Source organism: Callithrix jacchus, chromosome 20 (genome assembly GCF_049354715.1).
Source record: "Callithrix jacchus isolate 240 chromosome 20, calJac240_pri, whole genome shotgun sequence".
NCBI lineage: Eukaryota > Metazoa > Chordata > Mammalia > Primates > Cebidae > Callithrix > Callithrix jacchus.
The window spans coordinates 38,691,412-38,713,374 of NC_133521.1; the positions used below are offsets into that span (position 1 = coordinate 38,691,412).

A 21,963-nucleotide genomic window follows, 5' to 3' on the forward strand; every position below is an offset into this window, starting at 1 on the left:
GGTGGTGTGCGTTTGTTGTCCCAGCTACTCAGGAGGCTGAGGCTGGAGAATCACCTGAACCTGGGAGACGGAGGTAGCAGTGAGCCGAGATTGTGTCACTGCACTCCAATCTGAATGACAGAGTAAAACCGTGTCTCAAAAAATAAAATAAAACATTTAAATCTGGGCCTCCCAATATACCATGCTAGTTGAAAAATAAACAAAAAACAAAAACAAAAAAAATAAAAAAATTTAAAAATCTTTAAAAAGGCTGGGCATGGTGGCTCATGCCTTTAGTCCCAGAACTTTGGGAGGCCGAGGTGGGCAGGTCACCTGAGGTCATGAGTTCAAGACCAGCCTGGCCAACATGATAAAACCCTGCTTACTAAAACTACAAAAATTAGCCCTGTGTGATGGCGCATGCTTATAATCCCAGCTACTCAGGAGGCTGATGTGTGAGAATGGCTTGAACCCCAGAGGCAGAGGTTGCAGTGAGCTGAGATTTTGCCATTACTCTCTAGCCTGGGTGACACAGTGAAACTGTGTCTCCAAAAAAATTAAAATAAAAAAGAAGAATAAGAGGAATTAGCCAGAAGAAAACCTGGGGAGGAGGAGTGAGCACACTCAAGGTCAATGAGATGAACCATCTAGGCAGACGCCTGGGGTGGGGACAGGGCGTAGGTCCCAGGTGCTGCAGAAGCCAATGGGAGGATGAAGTGGGGCACAGGAGCCAGGAGTGGGGACTTGGGGTGGGTGGAGCCACAGGAGGGGGTTTGGGTTTTGTCTTAAGGGTCATGAGGGGCCACTGAAAGATTTTAAGTGTAGTGGAGAAGCTAGAGTGTGCTGATATCCAGGGAAACCGAGGCTCAGAAGCAGAGTGGGACTTATTAAAGATAGCACGGTAAGTGTGCCTGTCTATTTCACGCTGTGCTGAGAGCCAGTGAGTGGGAAGATTGCCTACCCAGGATCTCTCTGATGAGCGCAAATGCTTTCTGTTCCTTGAGGTGAGTAGTTTTCATCTTCTCAATGGCAGCGGTGAGAGGTGGCTGGTAGACGTCCCTGCTGCTGTTTCTTCGTGCTCGGAACAAGGCATAGGGGTCTGTGGAGGGAAGGACAACAGGACAGCCATCCTGGCCAACACTGTGAAACACCATCTCTCTTAAAAATTAGCCAGGCATGGTGGTGTGTGCCTGTAATCCCAGCTACTTAGGAGGCCAAGACAGGATAATCGCTTGAATCCAGGAGGTGGAGGTTGCAGTGAGCCAAGACTGCACCATTGTACTCTAGCCTGGGTAACAGAGTGAGACTCTGTCTCGAAAAAAGAAAAAATTAAAATTAAAAAAAATGTTCATTTTAATTTTTTTGTAGAGATGGGGTCTTACTGTGTTGCCCAGGCTGGAGTATAATGGTGCAATCACGGCTCACTGAAGCCTCAACCTCCCTGGGCTCAGACAATCCTCCCACATCAGCCTCTCGAGTACCTGGGACTGCATGCATGCACCACCATGGTTGGCTATTTTTTTTGTATTTTTGGTAGAGATGGAGTTTCCCCATATTGTCCAGGCTGGTCTCAAACTCCTAAATTTGAGCAATCTGCCTGCCTCAGCCTTCCGAAGTGCTGGTATTACAGGTGTGAGCCAACCTCGCCTGGCCGCCCTTCTTAAAAGTTATGAAACAGGCTGGGCACAGTGGCTCATGCCTGTAATCTTAGCACTTTGGAAGGCCAAGGTGGGCGGATCACTTGAGGTCAGAAGTTCAAGACCATCCTGGCCAACATGGCGAAACCCCATCTTTACTAAACATACAAAAAGTAGCCAGGTGTGGTATCAGGCACCTGTAATCCAAGCTACTCAGGAGGCTGAGGCAGGAGAATTGCTTCAAACTGGGAGGTGGAGGTTGCAGTGAGCTAAGATCACACCACTGCACTCCAGCCTGGGCAACAGAATGAGATACTGTCTCAAAAAAATAAATTATAAAACAGATCATCACTCTGCTATGTAAAGCCCTCCGACATCCCAGCCTTGGCCCAGCTTCTATAAGGCTCTGGCAACCTGCTGCCCAACCCCTCCACTCTCATCTCTAACCACTGTCCCCCAACCCCAACTTACCATGCTCCAGACACACTGCCAGCATGTGGTTGCTATAAAATGGTTGCAATAAAATGACACCACTGTCCCACCTCGGGGCATTTGATGTGCTAAGTGTGTGGTCTTTCCTTTCCTCCATCCTCAGGAGAGAGCTTAGGCACCACCGCAACAGAGAGGACTACCCTCTCTTGTTCTTCCCCAATCCTATTTCTCACTAAAATTCACACTTACATGTCTACTTGTGCATTTATTTGGTTAATGCCATCCATTTATTTGGTTAATGAACCCCAAATGGGCTGTTCATTCCAAGGGTAGCAACCTGTCTCTTATAATCAGTGCAGTGTCCGCAGGAGCTGGAGTAGGAGTGGGGATTGACTTTAAATGGGCAAGAAAGAACCTTTTGGGGTGACAAATCTGTTCTAAATCTGAATTGCAGTGATGGTTACATAACCCTACAGATTTACCGCAATCAAAAATCTGCGCACTTACAGCAGGTGAATTTTATGTCAATTACATTTCCAAGCCATCACCAGGCCTGATCTGCAGCCAGGGCTCCCTCAGGACTTGCCAAAGGGGTGACTGAATGAATATTTAATGGTCTGGAGCCTGGCATCATTACTCTCTTGTCTTAAGAAGATTTTAATGGACCTCTTGGATCCCCAAACTGCTGCCCTGGAATGGAAGAGTACATACCCTGAAGAGGTAGCCATGCTGCACTGTGAGGCAGGCGCACGGGATGTGGTTTGTTTGTTTCTATTTTGTTTTCCCTGGAAGTCGAAACCATTGCCTTGATTCCACGTTGATTCAGTTTTATGTGCATGTTCATTTTGTCATTATGATCAGCACCCTTGGGAACTCCGGTTGGGAAGTGAGAAGTCAGGCTGGGAGGATGGGAGCTAGCCAGTGGCCTAGAGCAGGGGTCGGTGTGGCTGTGTTCCAACCAACATGTGTTTATAAAAGCCGGCAGCAGGCGAGATGTGGCCCCCCAGCTGCAGTTTGCAGAACTCTGTCCTAAAATTCTTTTTTTTTTGAGACAGAGTCACATTCTGGCACCCAGGCTGGGGTGCAATGGCATGATCTTAGCTCACTGCAACCTCCGCCTCCCAGGTTCAAGCAATTCTCCAGCCTCCACCTCCTGAATAGCTGGGATTACAAGCACCCGCTACCACACCCGGCTTAATTTTTGTATTTTTAGGAGAGACAGCGTTTCGCCATGTTGGCCAGGCTGGTCTCGAACTCCTGACCTCGTGATCCGCCCACCTTGGTCTTCTAAAGTGCTAGGATTATAGGCATCAGCCATCGAGCCCAGCTTTGTCCTAAAATTCTTAATTTTCGGATAAGGCCACTTTTTGCAGCCCATCTGTAAACCTATTCTTGTTTCAGTTTTTGTTCTAAAACCGAGGTCCCTGAGTCTCAGAGAAGAAAGCTGCTTGCTTGGAATTACACAGAGAAGGACAGCCCATGCAGACAGCTTCGTCCCCGAGGTACCTCTTCTGGCTGGCAGGTCATACTTGAGTGTTATGGAAAAATGCCAGGGAAAGAAGAAACAAAGATACTCAGGAGACAAGAAGTCGTTTTTTCCCAGCTCATTTGGGGATGGCTCACAAACTGGGGCTGAAAGGCTGGTGGGGAACAAAGATTTGGGGAGCTGGCCCAAGAACCAGCACCCTTCCCCCACCGCCCGCACAAGCTGCACTCTGTCACTCTGCAGGGCTCACTGAGCCTCATAAGGGCCACAGCTGGCCAGACCTGCCTCCAGCCACCAAGGCACATTACCTGGGCCCAACAGATGTCTTGGCAGTGGAGCCACTGTAACCTCCTCCTCCTCCACTCTCTTCAAGACCAGTGCAAAGAAAGCAGCAAATCCCAGCACCTAAAAAATACCCAGGGAGAGCCTCGAGCCCATGCTCATAACTCTCAACCCCTCATCTGCGAGGGCGCAGGGCTTGGGGCCAGGATTGTGTGCTGTGTAGGGCCCTGTGCTTTGAGGGAATGCAGCTCCCTTCTGCAGAGACGGGAAGTGGTTCTGAAGATGGAGTGCAAGGCCTTTGCTCACAAACCAGACGGACCAGACAGAGGACTGGCCAGTCCTAACACTCCCCTGAGCCTTCGCACCTACTGCTGCGCACCTGACTGAGGAATGTCTGATCTCTCTGCAAGGAGAAGTGCTCTCCCCCTTCGCTTCTAGCACAGGAGTCCTGCCCCACCTTGCTCCTTCCTTTTCCTGCTGTATTTTTTCTTTTCTTTTCTTTTTTTTTTAGAGACGGGGTGTCGCTATGTTGCCCAGGCTGGAGTGCAGTGGCTACTCACAGGTGCGATCCCACTACTGATCAGCACGGGAGTTTTGACCTGCTCCGTTTCTGACCTGGGCCAGTTCACCCCTCCTTAGGCAACCTGATGGTCCCCTGCTCCCGGGTGGTCACCATATTGGTGCCGAACTTAGTGCGGACACCCAGTGGAACTTAGTGCGAACACCCAATCGGCATAGCACACTACAGCCCAGGCGATCCTCCCGCCTCCGGCTCCCGAGTAGCTGGGACTACTGGCAGGCGCCACCGCGCCTGGCTCCTGCTCTATTAAGCGATGCCCTCAGCTGCATGGTTTCAGCTGCAAGGCCTCAGCCACGGGATCTCTGTGCCTGTTCTGCACAACCATGGGAGAATCCCGTGGTTCCGCTGGGGAACAGAAAGGCTCAGCGCGCATGCCTGTTCTTAGTATCCTGGGAGCCTAGTGTTGAGGGGAGGTGTCAGATGTTTTTTTTACTCTTAGATAAAGGCTGTTCAGGGAAGAATGGGGGTCCAGAGGGGATTTGGCGATGTCTCATAGCATAAATATTAGCTTTCTTTGTTTGGTTGGTTGGTTTTGAGATGGAATCTCACTCTGTCTCCAAAGCTGGAGTGCAACGGCAGGATCTCTGCTCACTGCAACTTCCACCTCCTAGGTTCAAGCGATTCTTTTGCCTCAATCTCCCAAGTAGCTGAGACTACAAGCGTCCATCACCACACTCAGCTAATTTTTGTATTTTTGGTAGAGACAGGGTTTCACCATATTGGTCAGGCTGGTCTCGAAGTCCTGACCTCAGGTGATCTGCCCACCTCAGCCTCCCAACGTGTTGGGATTACAGGTGTGAGCTACTGCGCCTGGGCCTTAACTTCTGTTTTTTAGAGACAGGGTGTTGTTCTGTTTCCCAGGCTGGAGTGTAGTGGCTATTCACAGGTTTGACAACGCACACTACAGCCTTGAACTTCTAGGATCATGAGATCCTCTTGCCATAGCCTCCTGAGTAGATGGGACTACTGGTATATACCACCACACCTAGCATGCGATCTTAGTTTCTTTTTTTTGAGCTCTGTTGCCCAGGCTGGAATGCAGTGGCTTGGTCTCAAGTCATTGCAACTTCCATCTTCTGGGTTCAAGTGATCCTCCTACTTCAGTTTACCTAGCTGGAACTATAGGTGCACAACACCCACTACCTTGCTTGGCTAATTTTTGTGTTTTTTGTAGAGACAGGGTGTTGCCCTGTTGCACAGGCTGGTCTAGAACTCCTTAGCCCAAGCAATATGCCTGCCTCGGCCTCCCAAAGTCCTGGATTACAGGTGTGAGCCACCATGCCCAGCCCCACCTTAATTTCTTTCTTTCTTTTTTATTTTTTTGAGACAGAGTCTCACTGTGTCTTCTATAGGCTAGCGTGCAGTGGTGAGATCTCAGCTCAGTGCAGCCTCCATCTGCTGGGTGTAAGTGATTCTTCTGCCTCCGCCTCCTGAATACCAGGGATTACAGGCACCTGCCACTATGCCTGGCTAAGTCTTTTTTTTTTTTTGAGATGGAGTCTTGCTGCGCTGACTAGGCTGGAGTGCACTGGGGCAATCTTAGCTCACTGCAACCTCCACCTCCCAGGTTCAAGCAATTCTCCTGCCTCAACCTCTTCAGCAGCTGGGATTATAGGCATGTGCCATTATGCCTGGCTAATTTTTGTACTTTTAGTAGAGATGGGGTTTCACCATATGGGCCAGGCTGGCTTTGAACTCCTGACCTCATGATCTACCCACCTTGGTCTCCCAAAGTATTGGGATTACAGGCATGAGCCACTGCGCCTGGCTTTTTTGTATTTTTAACAGAGATGGGGCTTCACCATTTTTGCCAGGCTGGTCTCGAACCCCTGACCTCAAATGATCCACTTGCCTCAGACTACTGAAGTGCTGGGATTACAGGCGTGAGCCACCTCACCCGGCCTGTAATTCCTTAACCTCAAGTTTTCTCACCTGTAAAAGGGAGATGAGAATCGTAAGGGCGGTCATGATTATGGAACACTAGCTTCCCAGTAAAACACCACACCTGCTGCAGAGTGAGTGTGCACCTACTTGGGCCATGATAGGAATTCTCTTCATTATTTTTCCCATCCCTTGGCCTGCAGCGAGGGGATGCTCCAGGTTCATTTGTTGAATATATAAATAAAAGAATGGAAGCCCAGGAACAAGCTGCTGGTGGGAGGGAAGGGATGGGTGGAGGGGAGGATGGCGGGAGCCTAGGGCAGAGTCCTGACCTTCAGAGGCTGGGTGATGAACACGCTCTCCATGAAGGAGACGGCCATGGAGATGAGCCACCTGATGGAGCTGGCCCGCCCGTACTGCAGGCCGTACAGCATGGTGAAGAAGGCCGCCATGCCACTGGTGACTGCCACCAGGAGCCATCCCACCAGGATGCACCACCAGGGAAGGCCTTGAGGGGGCTTGCTCGCCCGAAAAGTGCTGCAGAGGTGAACAGACATAGTTAGGGTGACCATGCCCCCAAACTAGCTCAAGGTCAAACCCCACCCTACCCCACCATCTGCATGACCTTGGCAAAGCTCCCGGACCTCTCAGACCCTCTGTTTCCTTCTCTGTAATCTATGCCTGTCTCAAAGGGCCATGCTATAGCCTATGGAGTAAAAGCAGTTACATTTATTCAGTGCAGAGCAGGGGCAAGTCCCCGCTCTAACCACTATACAGCGATTTGCTGTTACTGCTTAGGGCAAGCCTGAGTAGATACCATGTAATTTTGTTTGAAGTGTTTTTCCTTTGATTTTGATTTGTCATGACCTCCATGCCCATGTTTTAAGTTATTATTTATGTACTTATTTGAGACAGAGTCTTGCTCTGTCACTCAGTGCAATGGCTCCATCTCGGCTCACTGCAACCCCCATCTCCCAGGTTCAAGTGATTCTCCTGCCTCAGCCTCCCAAGTCGTTGGGATTACAGGTGCCCACCACTAAACCCAATTAATTTTTGTATTTTTAACTTAGCCTTAAGTTTTTGTAAAGATAATTTCTCAGCCAGGCGCGGTGGCTGTCGTCTATAATTCCAGCATGTGGGGAGGTTGACTTGGACAGATCACTTGAGGTCAGGAGTTCCAGACCAGCTTCACCAACGTGGTAAAACCCTATCTCTGCTAAAAATACAACATTTAGCTGGGCGTCGTGGTGTGCGTCTGTAATCCGAGCTACTCAGGACTCTGAGGCAAGAGAATGGCTTGAACCCGGGAGGCAGAGGTTGCAGTGAGCCGAGATCACACCCTTGCACTCCAGCCTAGGTGACAGAGCAAGACTGTCTCAAAAAAGCCATTTTCTTACTGAATTATGTGGTTGTTTTTACACGACAAAATTAACACTAATTTTTTAATGTCATCTAGTAACCTGTATGTTGCTGAGAAACTCTGTGTATGATAAAATTATATTGTTTGCTAAGAAGAACGATGGCAAGGAAAACCTAGCTGACCCCAAAGTGGGAAGCTGCTTGGGGAATTCTAAAGTAGCAAAATAGTGTATGTGTATCATATACCGGTTAAAACAATTCTTTAAGCATGGGATATGTGGCCCTGGCCCCGTGGCTCCCTCGTGGAGAATACTTTCTGGTTTGCCCTTAATCAGTGGTAAGCAGGCACCAGCTGCCTACCTAGTTTATCTTGGTTCTCCGAGAGAACACACAACACCTGTTTGTTAATAATAATCCCCTGTTCAGGGAGAATAACTAGGTGGGTCAGCATCTGCTGAAGGCTCTCAGCCGGAATGCCATCAGGCCCCGCGGGCTCTCAGCTCGGAAAGCTGCTGATTCTCGGATAGTCCCACTTTGTTGTTCTATCTGGGTGTCTGCTTCTTTCTTTTTTTCTGGGCCAGCAGGCTGTGGAGCTGAGAGCCTCAGGGGCCAACAGCTTTCCAGGCTGAAGGCCGGGTGTCTGCTTCTTGATGCCTTTGGCACCACCTGGGTGCGGGTCTCTATGGCACAGCTGGTCTTGGTAGTGTGTATTCAAAGTCTGCTTGTTATCTTAAAAACTGCATTTTGTTTTAAGTTTGAATCAAGAGACAGGTGTTATCATTCCCCTATTACAGATGAGGAAACTAAGCCTGAGAAGTTAAGGAGCCAGTTCATCAGTGCAGTGCACAGGTGAGAGACCGCCCACATGAACACTGTAGTGACTGTAAAATGCAGAACAAAGGCCCTGAGCGCCTTCCCACCCTGTTCAAAGCCGGTCTCCCTGAATGCCTGCAGGAATCCTGCATGATTTCTGCCCAGGGAGGTTTGGGTGAATATCCTTCCAAGGTTGTTCAGAATGCCGTTCCCAGAGAGCCCCAGGCGGGGGCAGGCAGGCGCCCACTCAGCACCCAGTGAAGTGGATTACCTGGCATGTGCAGGGGCCCAGGTGCCCAGCTGTACACCCAGGCAACCCTTCAGGGTCTGCAGCTGCCTGAGAGCCAGGGCATGGCTGTGGTGCTGGGGGAAGCCTCGGGGCCCCACCACCCGCAGCTCTTGCTCCACGTGTTCCAGCTGAAGGTACAGGCACTGCCTGTAGGTGCTGTCCTTCCAGGGGCCACTCAGAGCCACCTTGGACTTGGGGCACTGCATGTTCTCTGGAGGACAAGAGAGAAAGTGATCAGCTGATGCTAAATCACAGAGCAAACCAGCTGCAATACAAACACACCCAGGTGTGGCAACATGTGCCTTGTGGTCTCAGCTACTGGGGAGGCTGAGGCAGGAGGATCACTGGAGCCCAGGAGGTTGAGGCTGCAGTGAGCTATGATCGCGCCACTTCACTTCAGCCTGGATGACAAAGCAAGACCCAGTCTCTAAAAACAAACAAAACCTCCCCCACAAAACACAACAGTAATAGAGGCAGTTTTTGAGTAGGAAACACTTGCTATGTGCCAAGCCCAAAAGATGGAGTAAGGTTTTAGGGTCACACAGCCAGTTAAGATTTGTTTCTCTTTTAGATTTTTATCAGGGACGCTCTTAAAATTTCCTTACACATCAAGAAAACAGGAGAGTCCCATACTTGTTACCCCAGCTACAATAATTACCAATAATTTGGTCTCATCTATTTTCTTCCCCTGGAGTTTTTTTGTTTTTTTTTTTTTGCAATGGAGTCTTGCTCTGCCCCCCAGGTTGGAGTGCCTGGTGTTGGCTCACTGCAACTTCCACTTCCTGGGTTCAAGCAATTCTCTTGTCTAAGCCTCTCCAGTAGCTGGGAATACAAGTGCAAACCACCATACCTGGCTAATTTTTGTACTTTTAGTAGAGATGGGGTTTCACTATGTTAGCCAGGTTGGTTCTGAACTCTTAACCTCAGATGATCCACCTGCCTCAGCCTCCCAAACTACTGGGATCAGAGGAGTGAGTCACCATGCCCGCTCCCCCTGCACAATGCTGGCTCAGAGTATTTTAAAGTAAATAATATGGTAAGATTTGAATTTAAACCCTGTTTTGTCTAGTGCCAAATACAGTATAATCCTTATTTTTTTTTCTCAAGACCAAGTTTTGCTCTTGTCACCCAGGCTGGAGTGGAGTGGCATGATCTCGGCTCACTGCAACCTCTGCCTCCCAGGTTCAAGTGATTCTCCTGCCTCAGCCTCCCAAGTAACTGGGATTACAGGCACCTGCCACCACGTTTAGCTACTTTTTTTTTTCTTTGTATTTTTAGTAGAGACCAGTTTTCACCATGTTGGCCAGGCTGGTCTTGAACTCCTGACATCAAGGGATCGACCCGCTTCAGCCTCCCTAAGTGCTGGGATCACAGGCATTAGCCACCATGCCCAGCCAATATAGTGCAATCCTTAATCTTGTGTTTTTAGCTTTAAAAAAATATATTAAATATCTCAAAACGTATAAAAGTGGAGCCAATGACAAGATGAAGCCACACAGCTTCAAAATGATCAAAATGATGGAGCGAGACTCCATCTCAAAACAACAAAAGAAGCGGTTATAATCTTCTATCTTCCTTTCACCTACAGGGTAAGCTTATCTAACTGTGCTTAGCATCTCCAGAGCAGCCCACGCTCCTGCCTGGAGGTTGCCTAGAGAGACGACTGTCCATCTGCAAGCGAAAGTATGTCCCCAACCAAACTCTCTCCCATCTTGAGAGTTTCAGCCACTTTTACAACCTAGCTCTGTCCAGGAAGGTGCCAGCTGGACCGCCTGGTAGATAATTCTAATTCACTAAAGTGCGTTACGTGGACGCCCACCAGCTTGCTTCCTCCCCTGCCTGCCATTTATGCCAAATCTCCTTTTAGAGTCTCTGCTTTTGCCTCAGAGGGGAAGTAATACCCTTAAGTCAGGAAGCCTGTACTTCTTCCCCTAAGCTAGCTTTGGAATACGAAGTCACTTTTCTCTCCAATTTTTTTTTTTTTTTCTTTTGAGGCAAGGTCTAATTCTGTCCCCCAGGCTGGAGTGCAGTGGTGTGATCTTGGCTCACTGCTACCTCTGCCTCCTGGGCTCAAGTGATCTTCCCACCTCAGTTTCCCAAGCAGCTGGGACTGCAGGTACATGCCACCATGCCCAGCTAAAAAAGTCCTTTTTTTTTCTTTTCTTTTTCTCATTTATACCTTCAGTGTTGTGCCTTCACCCAAAAAAAAAGTCACTTTTTAAATTGGACTCTGCAAGTGGCCAGCAACTAAACCTACATTTTGGTTACAGCCTGGTGTACGCATCTCCAGCACTGACTCAGGTGAGGCTGGGGTGTTGGGTAAATGGCTACGGTGAGGTCAGCTCCTACCTTCTTCTGGCTCAGAGCCTCCTCCCTCACTGTCCTCACCTAGGGGTCCCTCACAGAAGCCTCAGCTGAAGATTCCAAGTCAACACACTTTATTTTGCAAGGCTTCTGCTAAAGTTTCTGGAAGATACCATCACTGCCAATCATAACACCACTTACTGAATACCTGCTTTGTGTCAGGCTGGGATCGAAGTAGTTTCCATATCTTATGATCTTATTCAGCCCTCACAGTAAGCCAAGGAGCTAGGTGGATCAATACCCCTATTTTATTTTATTTTATTTTATTTTGAGACACGGTCTCACTGTGTCACCCAGGTTGGAATGCAGTGGTGCAACCTTGGCTCAGTGCAACCACCGCCTCCCAGGCTCAGCCTCCCAAGTAGCTGGAATTACAGGCATGTGCCACCAAGCCTGGCTAATTTTTAACACCCTTATTTCCCTTTTTTTTGAGATGAGAGTCTCACTTTGTCACCCAGGCTGGAGTGCAGTGGTACAATCTCAGTTCACTGCAACCTCCACCTCCCAGGTTCAAGTGATTCTCCTACATCAGCCTCTCAAGTAGCTGGGAGTACAGGTATGTGCCACCATGCCCAGATAATTTTTGTAGTTTTAGTAGAAATGGTGTTTCTTTATGTTGACCAGGCTAGTCTTGAACTCCTGACCTCAGGTGATCTGCCCACCTCCATCTCCCAACGTGCTGAGATTACAGGCATGAGCCACTGCACCTGGCCAACACCCCTATTTTTGGATTCCTTTTTTGAGATGGAGTCTTACTCTGTCATGAGGCTGGAGTGCAGTGCTGTGATCTTGGTTCACTGCAACCTCCACCTTCCGGGTTCAAATGATTCTCCTGCCTCAGCCTCCTGTATAGCTGGGACTACAGGTGTGCACCACTGCACCCAGCTAATTTTTGTATTTTTAGTAGAGACGATGTTTCACCATGTTGGCCAGGATGGTCTCCATTTATTGACCTTATGATCCACCCGCCTTGGCCTCCCAAAGTGCTGAGATTACAGGCATGGGCCACCACTGCTGGCCAGAACCCTCCTATTCTCTAAGGGAGGAAACTAAGTCTCAGAGAGGTTGAGCAACTTGTGTAAAGTTGCACCACTGCAGCTGGGAGATCCCAAGGTACTGACCGACTACAGAGTTCACATTCTTAAAGTCCAGTACGTCTAGCTGTGAATGCCAAAACACCCAAGCTCAAGGTCAAGTATCTAGTGGAAGCAGAATCCTGCAGGGATGACCTCCATAAGCAGCCCAAACCCAGCTCTCTGGGGAAAATTCTTTTCTTTCTTTTTTTTTTTTTTTTGAGACAGAGTCTTGCTCTGTCACCCAGGCTTGGGTGCCTTGATGTGATCTCAGCTCACCGCTGCCTACACCTCCCAGGTTCAGGCAATTCTGCCTCAGCCTCTTGAGTAGTTGGGATTAGAAGTGCCCATCACTCTATCAGGGGTGGGGCCAAGAGTGATGAATTCCAATTGCTCATTCTATAAACCACAGTTTTGTATTCTAAACAAGGTTTAGATAGTGGCCGTCCTCATGTACTAAAAATGGTAGCATTCTAAGCCCACACGACTATCCCCTGTGTTCTAGAGAACATTTCCATCACTGTAGAAAGTTCTGTTGGATGGCACTGCTCTAAATGGGAAGATGGACAGCAAAGGGGCAGTAAGGGAACCAGATTAGTTGACACCGGAGTCATCTGCCGTGCATATGTTTGTTTAATGAAAACAACACTGTGTTACTGGGTTCTAGAGATATATTGTTGCATAAAGCTCTGAATTTGAGACCAGTTATCTCTGCCAAACAGATTAAGGAGTGTTAGAGAGGCATTAAAGACGGTCGCACCAAATTGAGACTTTCTCCCTCTTTCTTTAGAGCTAGGGTTTTGCTCTGTCACCCAAGCTGGGGTGCAGTGGCACTTATAACCTTAAACCAGCTCACTGTAACCTCAAACTCTTGGGCTCAAGGGGTCCTCTCACCTCAGCCTTTTAAACAGCTGAGACTACAGGTGCCCACTGAGATGGAGTCTTGCTCTGTTGCCCAGGCTGGAGTACAGTGGTGCAATCTTGGCTTGCTGCAAAGTCCATCTCCAGGGTTCAAGTGATTCTCCTGCCTCAGCCTCCCAAGCAGCTGGGATTACAGGAGTGCAGCATCACACCCAGCTAATTTTTGTATTTTTGGTAGAGATGAGGTTTACCATGTTGGGCAGGCTGGTCTCAAACTCCTGACCTCAAGTGATTTGCCCACCGTGGTCTCCCAAAATGCTGGGATTACAGATGTGAGCCACTGTGCTTGGCTAACACCTAATTTTTAATTATTTTTTAGAGACAGGGTCTTCCTATGTTACCCAGGTTGGTCTCAAACTCCTGGCCTCAAGCAATCCTCCCGCCTTAGCCTCCTAAAGTGCTGGGATTAGAGGCCTGAGCCAGCGCTCCCAGCCCTTGACTTAAGCAAGAGGATTGAAAACAAATAGAAAAAGAAGTAACTTTTCCAGTCTGCAATTCAATGTTCTTTAATGGTTTTTGCCACCGTGACCGTGCTCTTGCGTCCTGCCCCACACATTCAGGCACGGATCTGGTTCAGCTTTGCACCCCAGCACTCTACAGAGGAAGGCACTGAGGCATCAAGAACTGAGGTCACCTGTCCACAGACACAGAGCAGGCTAGTGGCAGAGCCAGGAACCAGACGTGTGGAGATGAGACAGATGGACGGCCCCCACCTCACGGAGCTCACATTCCAGGAAGGATGGTGCAGACTTCAAACAATGCTCACTTGATTCATTATTTGGGCACAAACAGGTTGAATGCAAGAAGCTTAGGGGGCTAAAGAGCACGTGGCCGGAAGCCCTAGTGTAGCTTAGAGGCTTGGGTTGCTCCCCTTAGGAAGAAATGCTTAAGCCAAAACTAAAATTGTAGTGGGTATTGGCCTGGCGAAGAGAGGAGAAAGAACATTCTAGACTAAAAGACCAGCCCGTGTGAAGGCCATTAGTAAGGCAGCTTGGCATTGTAGGGACAGCAGTTGTCTGCGGTATACAGAGGGAGGGGACAGCCAATAGTCGAAGCAGAGGCTGGCAAGGGAGACCCGGGGACGACTTCCTGGTCCCCTAGTGATGCTGTCCCCTAGTGATGCTGACGTAGCCCTTTGCTGTGTCTCCGCCTGGCTCCCAAATGCAACTTCTCTTCGCACAGACATGTCCAGGGCTTACCTTTCATTTGTGATGACCCCAAAGTGAGTGTTACGAGGTCCTCTCTCTTTTGGGCTTCCTCCCAGAACACCTGCCCTGATGTGTTCTGTGGACAAATGACATCTTCCACCAAGGCCAGGAGACTGTTGATGTCCCTCAAGTTCACTGAGTCCCAGCCCGAGGCGGTGGATGGCACCTTGAGGGCTTTGAAGAGGGAGTTGACAATCCTTGACACATCCTGGTGGGGAAAGGGGCCATGAGCCACAGGCGAGGGGCAGCACAGGGATCAGGAGCACACGCCCTGGCCCCAGCAACTGCGTAGGGACCCCTGCTCTTCCCACTGAGATGCGATATTGACCTCTCTGAGCTTTCATTTGTCAGCTCCTAAATCCCTCTTCTAGGCTTTGAACTCATTCCAGGCTGTATTCCTAAAAGTGTGGCACACAGTAGGTGCTCACTGAAAGCTTACTGAATGCATGAATGCAGAGCAGGGCATCTCTTCCATGGGCTTCCAGGCTGGGAGTCTACAATGAAGGCAGAATACTTTGCACATAGTAAGTACTCAAAAAGTATGTGTGTGTTTGCGTGTGTGCACATGTGTATGTGTCTGTCTCTGCATTTGTGCATGTATGCATATGTGCACCTGTGTGTGGTGTTTGTGCATGCGTGTATACATGCATGAGTGCATGCATGTTCCATGTGTATGTGTGTGTGTGGTTGATGAATTTTGGCAACTCACGCCAGGCAACACAGGGCTGCTGAGTTTCAAGCCCCAGGCCTCACCCCCACTTCTGCTGAGGCTAGAGTACCCCCCATGCTAGCAAGCTGAGGTTGAGGACCTGCCTTGGTCACTGCCTCAGGTGTCAGAAGGCCGTCCTCCATGGGCTGTGGTGAGGGAGTCGGGTTGGGGGACCCCCGGTCCCGTTTCTCAGAGCTGTGCTCCTTAGCGACCCGGGGACGGGTGTTCTGAAAGATCTGAACGATCAGGAGGTTGATGGGGAACATGAGGATGGAGCTCTCCAGGCCGATCATCACCTCCTGCCAAGTGAATTCAATCTTACCTGGGGAAAGGGAAGGAAGGGGTCAAAGGAGAGGCTACCGCCCAGAGCCCAGTCCCGTCTATCCCTTGAAGGGTTAACCCTGCCCAATGCCTGGGAGGTCACTGTTCAGACCTTGGAAGGTCCTGCCTGCTAAGAATGTCTTTGTTGGCCAGGCACGGTGGCTCACCCCTGTAATCCCAGCGCTTTGGGAGGACGAGGTGGGCGGATCACGAGGTCAAGAGATCAAGACCATCCTGGCCAACATGGTGAAACCCGGTCTCTACTAAAAAAATACAAAAATCAGCTGGGCGTGGTGGTGGCGCCCGTAGTCCCAGCTACTCAGGAGGCTGAGGCAGGAGAATTGCTTGAAACTGGGAGGCGGAGGTTGCAGTAAGCCTAGATCGCGCCACTGCACTCCAGCCTGGCGCCTGGTGACAGAGCAAGACTCTGTCTTAAAAAAAAAAAAAAAAGTCTTTGTTTACCTGGGGTCTTGGGTCACACCAGATGCTCTTTGCTAATGTTGAGATTTACAGTAGAGGCCTAGACCATATGGGGTCAGCTTGACCTCTGGAGGGGCTGGAGGCAAAGGCCAGCTATGAGTGTCAGCCATGCCTATCTGTCAGAGCCCCAGTAAAAATTCCAAATAGCAGCCAGGCATGGCGGCTCATGCTTGTAATCCAAGAACTGTGGGAGGCCAAGGTGTGTAGATCACCTGAGATCAGGAGTTCGAGACCAGCCTGGCCAATATGGTGAAACCTTGTCTCTACTAAAAACATAAAAATGAGCCTGACATGGTGCCGGGCACCTGTAATCCCAACTACTCGGGAGGCTGAGGCAGGAGAATAGCTTGAACCCAGGAGGCGGAGGAGGTTGCAGTGAGCTGAGATCATGCCACTGCACCCCAGCTTGGGTGACAAGAGCAAAACTGTCCAAAAAAATAATCTGAATCACAAGGCTGGAGTGGGGGGCCCCCGTTTGGCAATATGCCATGTGAACTGCCACACATCGTGGCTTCAGGAGCAGCCAGCACCATTCACAACTCCACTGGTAGAGGACACTGGAAGCTCTGTGCCTGCTCTCTCCCGGCCTCTGTCCCATGTGTCTCTTCCTTTTCTGTATTTAATCTGTTTCCTCTCCTTCCCTCCTTCCCTCCCTCCCTCCCTCCCTCCCTCCCTCCTCCTCTCCTCTCCTCTTTTTTCTTTCCTTTTTTTTTTTTTTGCATTTTTTTGCCCAGGCTGGCGAGATCTCAGCTCACTGCAACCTCTGCCTTCTGGTTTCAAGTGATTCTCCTGCCTCAACCTCCTGAGTAGCTGGAACTACAGGCGTGCACCACCACACCTGGATAATTTTGTATTTCTAGTAGAGACAGGGTTTCACCAGTCTCGAACTCCTGGCCTCAGGTGATCCACCTGTCTTGGCCTCACAGAGTGCTGGGGTTACAGGTGTGAGCCACTGCACCCAGCTGTATCCTTTCACTGCAGTAAACCATAACAATGAGCACAATGGGTTCTCTGAGTCCTGCTAGTTGGTCACTGAACTAGGAGAAGGTGGTCTTGGGGATTCTGGAATCACAGTGGCATTGCTGGAACAGTGAAGGCTCAGGTCCACCAGCCATTAGCCCTGACCTCCATGACACTGGGAATTACCCAAGTCCATCTTTTGCTCAGCCGGGTCCTTGGGGACCCCCCAGAACATGATGCTGGTCAGCATGGTGCACAGCAGCAGGGAGAAGCAGCAGGACACCCTCTGGACACGGGTGAAGCTGCTCCGAGCACAGCGGCTGAAGATGGAATACCAGATGTGTCCATCCTGGAAGCCTGCAGATGTCTTCATGAGAAACAGGTGGCTGCAAGCAGGCAGGGAGAGAGAGACAGGCATTAGGAAGACAGGAGAAGGGGAAAGTGGTCCGTGTGGATCATTCTTGGGATGAGGAGGAGGAAGAGAGACAGAGATTTGTTACTAAGGTTGTTTACACAATGCAGGTTGTTGTTTTGTTTTGTTTTGTTTTGTTTTTTGAGATGGCGTCTCGCTCTGTCACTCAGGCTGGAGTGCAATGGTGCAATCTTGGCTCACTGCAACCTCTGCCTCCCAGATTCAAGTGATTCTCCTGCCTCAGCCTCCCAGGGAGCTGGGATTACAGGTGCCCACAACCACACCTGGCTAATTTTTAATATTTTTAGTAGAGACAGGGTTTCTCCATATTGGTCAGGCTGGTCTCAAACTCCTGATCTCAAGTAATCTGCCCTCCTTGGCCTCCCAAAGTGCTGGGATTATAGGCATGAGTCACTGCGCCAGCCATTTTTTTTTTTTAATAGAAGAAACACAGCATTATAGCAGCATCACTTATAGTTAATGATGGAGAATCTGGAAAGAGCAAGATTATAATCCTAGCATCCTACACGGCCCTTTCCCAGCTAAGGGACCTCGGGGAAGCTACTTTGTTTTTGGTACCTTAGATGACTTGCCTGTAAATTGGGGCGCATAATAATAACAGAACCTACCTTACTGGATTGTTGAAAGCATTAAAAGTGATAATTCTGGGCCAGGAATGGTGGCTCAAGCCTGTAATCCCAGCACTTTGGGAGGCCGAGGCGGGTGGATCACGAGGTCAACAGATCGAGACCACATCCTGGTCAACATGGTGAAACCCCGTCTCTACTAAAAACACAAAAAATTAGCTGGGCATGGTGGCGCGTGCCTGTAATCCCAGCTACTCAGGAGGCTGAGGCAGGAGAATTGCCTGAACCCAGGAGGTGGAGGTTGCGGTGAACCGAGATGGCGCCATTGCACTCCAGCCTGGGTAACAAGAGTGAAACTCTGTCTCAAAAAAAAAAGTGATAATTCTGTAAAGCACTCGGGGCAGTAGCTGGCATGCAGGTCAATGTTCAATCATTGTCAGCATTGTTATTTTTGGAATAATTTTAATATAATAATATAACTGAAATACTGTTAGTTTTGTTACAACTAGATCATTGGAATGCAGTGGTTAAAAATCCCAGGCATGGCAGAGCGCAGTGGCTCAGGCCTGTAATTCCAGGATTTTAGGACGCCAAGGAGAGAGGGCTGCTTGTGGTCAGGAGTCTGGTCAATGTGGTGAAACCCTGTCTCTAATAAAAATACAAAAATTAGCTAGGCATGGTGGCACACACCTGTAATCTCAGATAGAGTGGCTGAAGCAGGAGAATCACTTGAATCCAGGAGGTGGAGGTCACAGTGAGCCAATATTATGCCACTGTACTCCAGCCTGGGTGACAGATGAGAGTCTGTCAAAAAAAGAAAATCCCAGGTAGAGCCGAGCACAGTGGCTCATGCCTGTAACCCCAGAACATTGGGAGGCTGATGCAGGAGGATCCCTTGAGCCCAGGAGTTTGAGACCAGCCTGGGCAATATGGTGAACCACATCTCTACAAACACGGCTGGGCCTGGTGGCATGTGTCTATAGTTCCGGCTACTCAGGAAGCTGAGGTGGGAGGCTCTCTTGAGCCCAGGAGGTGGAGACCAGCTTAGGCAACATAGTGAGGCCATGTCTCTACTGTAACAAAACAAAACAAAATAGCAAGGCATTGTGGTGCATGTCTGTAGTCCCAGCTGCTAGAGAGGCTGAGGTGAGAGGATTGTTTGACCCAGGGGAGTCGAGGTTGCAGTGAGATGTGATTGTGCCACTGCAGAACAAGACCTGAGCTTAAAAATAAAAATAAATAAAAATGATAGTACCTGAATTGTTTTCTGTCCTGCTCCGTGGCCACAGGAAATACCTTATCAAGGACACAATCTCCAACATCGATGGACAGCCAGGAGTTGCAGAGGAAATACCACTTCCGGTCCATCACCAGGTCATAGACCAGCACCCGGCTCACATACCTGGAGAAGGGACCCACGGTTTTGAGGATAAGGTGGGGCAGGGGAGGAGACTTCCTTGGATGCCACCAAGGTGACACCTTTGCCAACATGAACCCAAAGAACAAGAGCTCCTCAAAAAAAAGAAGCCATATTTTTCTTTATTCTTGGTGCCTTAATCAAAATTGACCTCACATAGGGAGTTCAGCTACTACAGGGAGCCAGCTCTGGGAAGCTGCCATGTTTTCACAAAGATGCTGCAAAATGGTGCATTTTGAGGCCATTAACCTGTACACATGGCATCAAGCCCAGGGCCAGTATCCAGGCATGAGCAAGCAAAGCCAGATTGTCCACAGTGTGCGTGTTCAGGCAGGTGCAGCGGTAGTACACAGAAAAGGCCCTCTCTTGGGTTTCTGACCAAAGAAGTCTCTCTTGGGCTGAGGACTTCGTCGGTATCATCTAACCTGATTTAGGTCTTTGAGGTACAGGGAAGAATTGAAATTATCTTGCCTATCCTGGGATGTCAGACCCAACAGCAGTTTTCCCTGTTGCTATCTAGCCAACAAGAACAGTAATGATGGCCGGGCGTAGTGGTTCACATCTGTATTCCTAGCACTTTGGGAGGCCAAGATGGGCAGATGACTTGAGGTCAGGAGGTTGAGACTAACCTGGCCAATATGGTAAAACCTCATCTCTACTAAAAATAAAAAAATAAAAAAAATTAGCTGGGCATGGTGGCGCGTGCCTGTAATTCCAGCTACTTGGGAGGCTGAGGCAGGAGAATCACTTGAACCCAGGAAGTGGAGGTTGCAGTGAGCTGAGATTGTGCCACTGCACTCCAGCCTGGGTGACACAGTGAGACTCTGTCTCAAAAAGAAGAAATGAACAGTAATGATAGAAATAGCCACCATTCACTGAGCATTTACTACGTAGTGGGGTCTATGCTAAGATGCTCTTGACATGGGTTTTCTCATTTTAGGAAGGACAGTCCTGTAGCAATGCAAAAGCCCTCTCTGTCAAGGTCACAAGCCCTTCTGGGGCAGCTGACATCCAATGATGCAGTGCTTACAGTGATCAAGACCTGGGTATCTCAACCCATCTTGGGACAGCTCCAGAGCTCCCCAGCGGCGGGCCACGCTGTTGCCGGGCTGCGTCACAGCTCGACTTTTCTGCCACTTTCCCTCCTACCCTCCCTTCTCAGGTGCTGGTCCCAGGGCCCCGTAATAAATACCCTCCATGCTCAACTCCGTCTCAGAGCCTGCTTCCCGGGAGCAACTTACAGTAGATGCACTGAAAATATTAATGCTTAATCCCATGGGTGAATTCAAGGCAACAGCATAAGTGTTATGTTTTTGTAAAGCTGCTAGGTACTGATGGGTGGTCAGATTGGACACCACTCAGAATGGGGAGAAACTTGCTCCTAACTTGCCAGCTGTATGACTTTGGGCAAGTCTCAGGTTGATGATGCAAAAGAGCCAAGGGTGGGCCTAGCACTGAGCCTGAGAGCTGCAGCTTCCAGCCCTTCTCTTAGTTACTGATACAGTTTGTGTGGACCATGAACCAGTGGGCCTCTCTGACCCTTGGTTTCCTCATCTGTGAAACAGAGATCATTCTATGTGTCTTGCAGAGGCTTGTGAAGATCAGGAAGGAGGCAAATGTACAGTGCCCAGACCTGGGCACGGCACTTTGTAGGTTCTCATGGTTTGTCTGCCCCCAGCTCACCAGGATGGCCGGTCCCCTGAGTTGTCATGCCATAGCCTGAGGCTCTGCAGTTCCCCCAAGGGGAACAGGGTGGAGAGGAGGAAGGCATCCACTGCTCCTCGCTCAAAAACCGGAGTGTCGGGGTCAGACAGGTGATGGGGCTCACTCTCTCCATCCAGGCCGTACAGGGTGACAGTCACCTGAAATACAGAGACCAGGAGTGGTCAGCTCCACAATGGCATAGCAGGGCTGGGTGGGACACGCTCATCAATCAGTGGATCTTGCACAGGCAGGTACCTTTGAGGACGTGGCTGCCCCTCGCCGGTGTCCTGTGTAGACTGTCACCAGGTAGTGGTACTGGGCAAGGGGATCATTGTCTTCCAGCACTGTGACCTTCACCTGGAGAGAAGGATGGCATTAGGAAGGCCTTGCTCAGTGGGTTCCTGCACCACCCACCAGCCAAGAAGGAACTGACAATTCATATCATGAATTGGGCAAAGCAAAAATTACATATGCTATTGATTCATCCCTTTGGGTGAGAACTGTTTTTTTATAAAAGCAGGGTTTCAAGTGCAAAACACTGGGAAAATTAAAAAGCACAAAGTATATTCTTTTTTTTGTTTTGTTTTGAGACAGGGTCTCACTCTGTTGCCCAGGCTGGAGTACAGTGGTATGATCTTAGCTCACTACAACCTCCGCCTCCTGGGTTCAAGTGATTCTCCTGCCTCAGCCTCCAGAGTAGCTGGGACTACAGGCATGCACCACCATGCCTGGCTAATTTTTGTATTTTTAGTAGAGACAGTGTTGCACCATGTTGGCCAGGCTGGTCTCAAACTTCCAACCTCAAGTGATCTGCCCACTTCAGTCTCCCAAAATGCTGGGATTACCGGCATGAGCCACCATGCCTGGCCCTAAAATACATTCTGTATGAGATATGACCCCCAGGTAGTTAAATTGGAAATGAACTTGATAAGCTGAGAACATTGAGTATTTGACCAGGCGAATGATACGAACTCTGTACATATATAATTTCTCATACATTGGTAACAAGGTGGTGTTTCTGAAGGAATTTAAAAGAAATGAAACGTTAAGATAGTTTAGCAACAAATGA

General features: G+C 49.4%; 1 protein-coding gene and 1 long non-coding RNA gene across 2 annotated transcripts in view; one reads left to right on the forward strand and one right to left on the reverse strand.

The window, feature by feature from the left end:
* PKD1L2 (polycystin 1 like 2) overlaps window positions 1-21,963 on the reverse strand; it is a 105,002-nt gene that overhangs the window by 18,664 nt on the left and 64,375 nt on the right. The window contains exons 25-34 of the mRNA XM_035282085.3: window positions 21,150-21,251; window positions 20,874-21,052; window positions 19,029-19,175; window positions 16,961-17,160; window positions 15,118-15,335; window positions 14,296-14,512; window positions 8,721-8,949; window positions 6,610-6,814; window positions 3,843-3,939; window positions 941-1,078 (exon numbers count right to left, since the gene is read on the reverse strand). Of these exons, the coding sequence (XP_035137976.3) occupies window positions 941-1,078; window positions 3,843-3,939; window positions 6,610-6,814; window positions 8,721-8,949; window positions 14,296-14,512; window positions 15,118-15,335; window positions 16,961-17,160; window positions 19,029-19,175; window positions 20,874-21,052; window positions 21,150-21,251 (1,732 nt within the window). The remainder of the gene's footprint in view (window positions 1-940; window positions 1,079-3,842; window positions 3,940-6,609; window positions 6,815-8,720; window positions 8,950-14,295; window positions 14,513-15,117; window positions 15,336-16,960; window positions 17,161-19,028; window positions 19,176-20,873; window positions 21,053-21,149; window positions 21,252-21,963) is intronic.
* On the forward strand, window positions 8,430-20,263 carry LOC118149723 (uncharacterized). The gene is made up of 3 exons (XR_004737377.3): window positions 8,430-8,485; window positions 19,063-19,207; window positions 20,131-20,263. It is a non-coding gene; the product is annotated as an uncharacterized LOC118149723 (long non-coding RNA).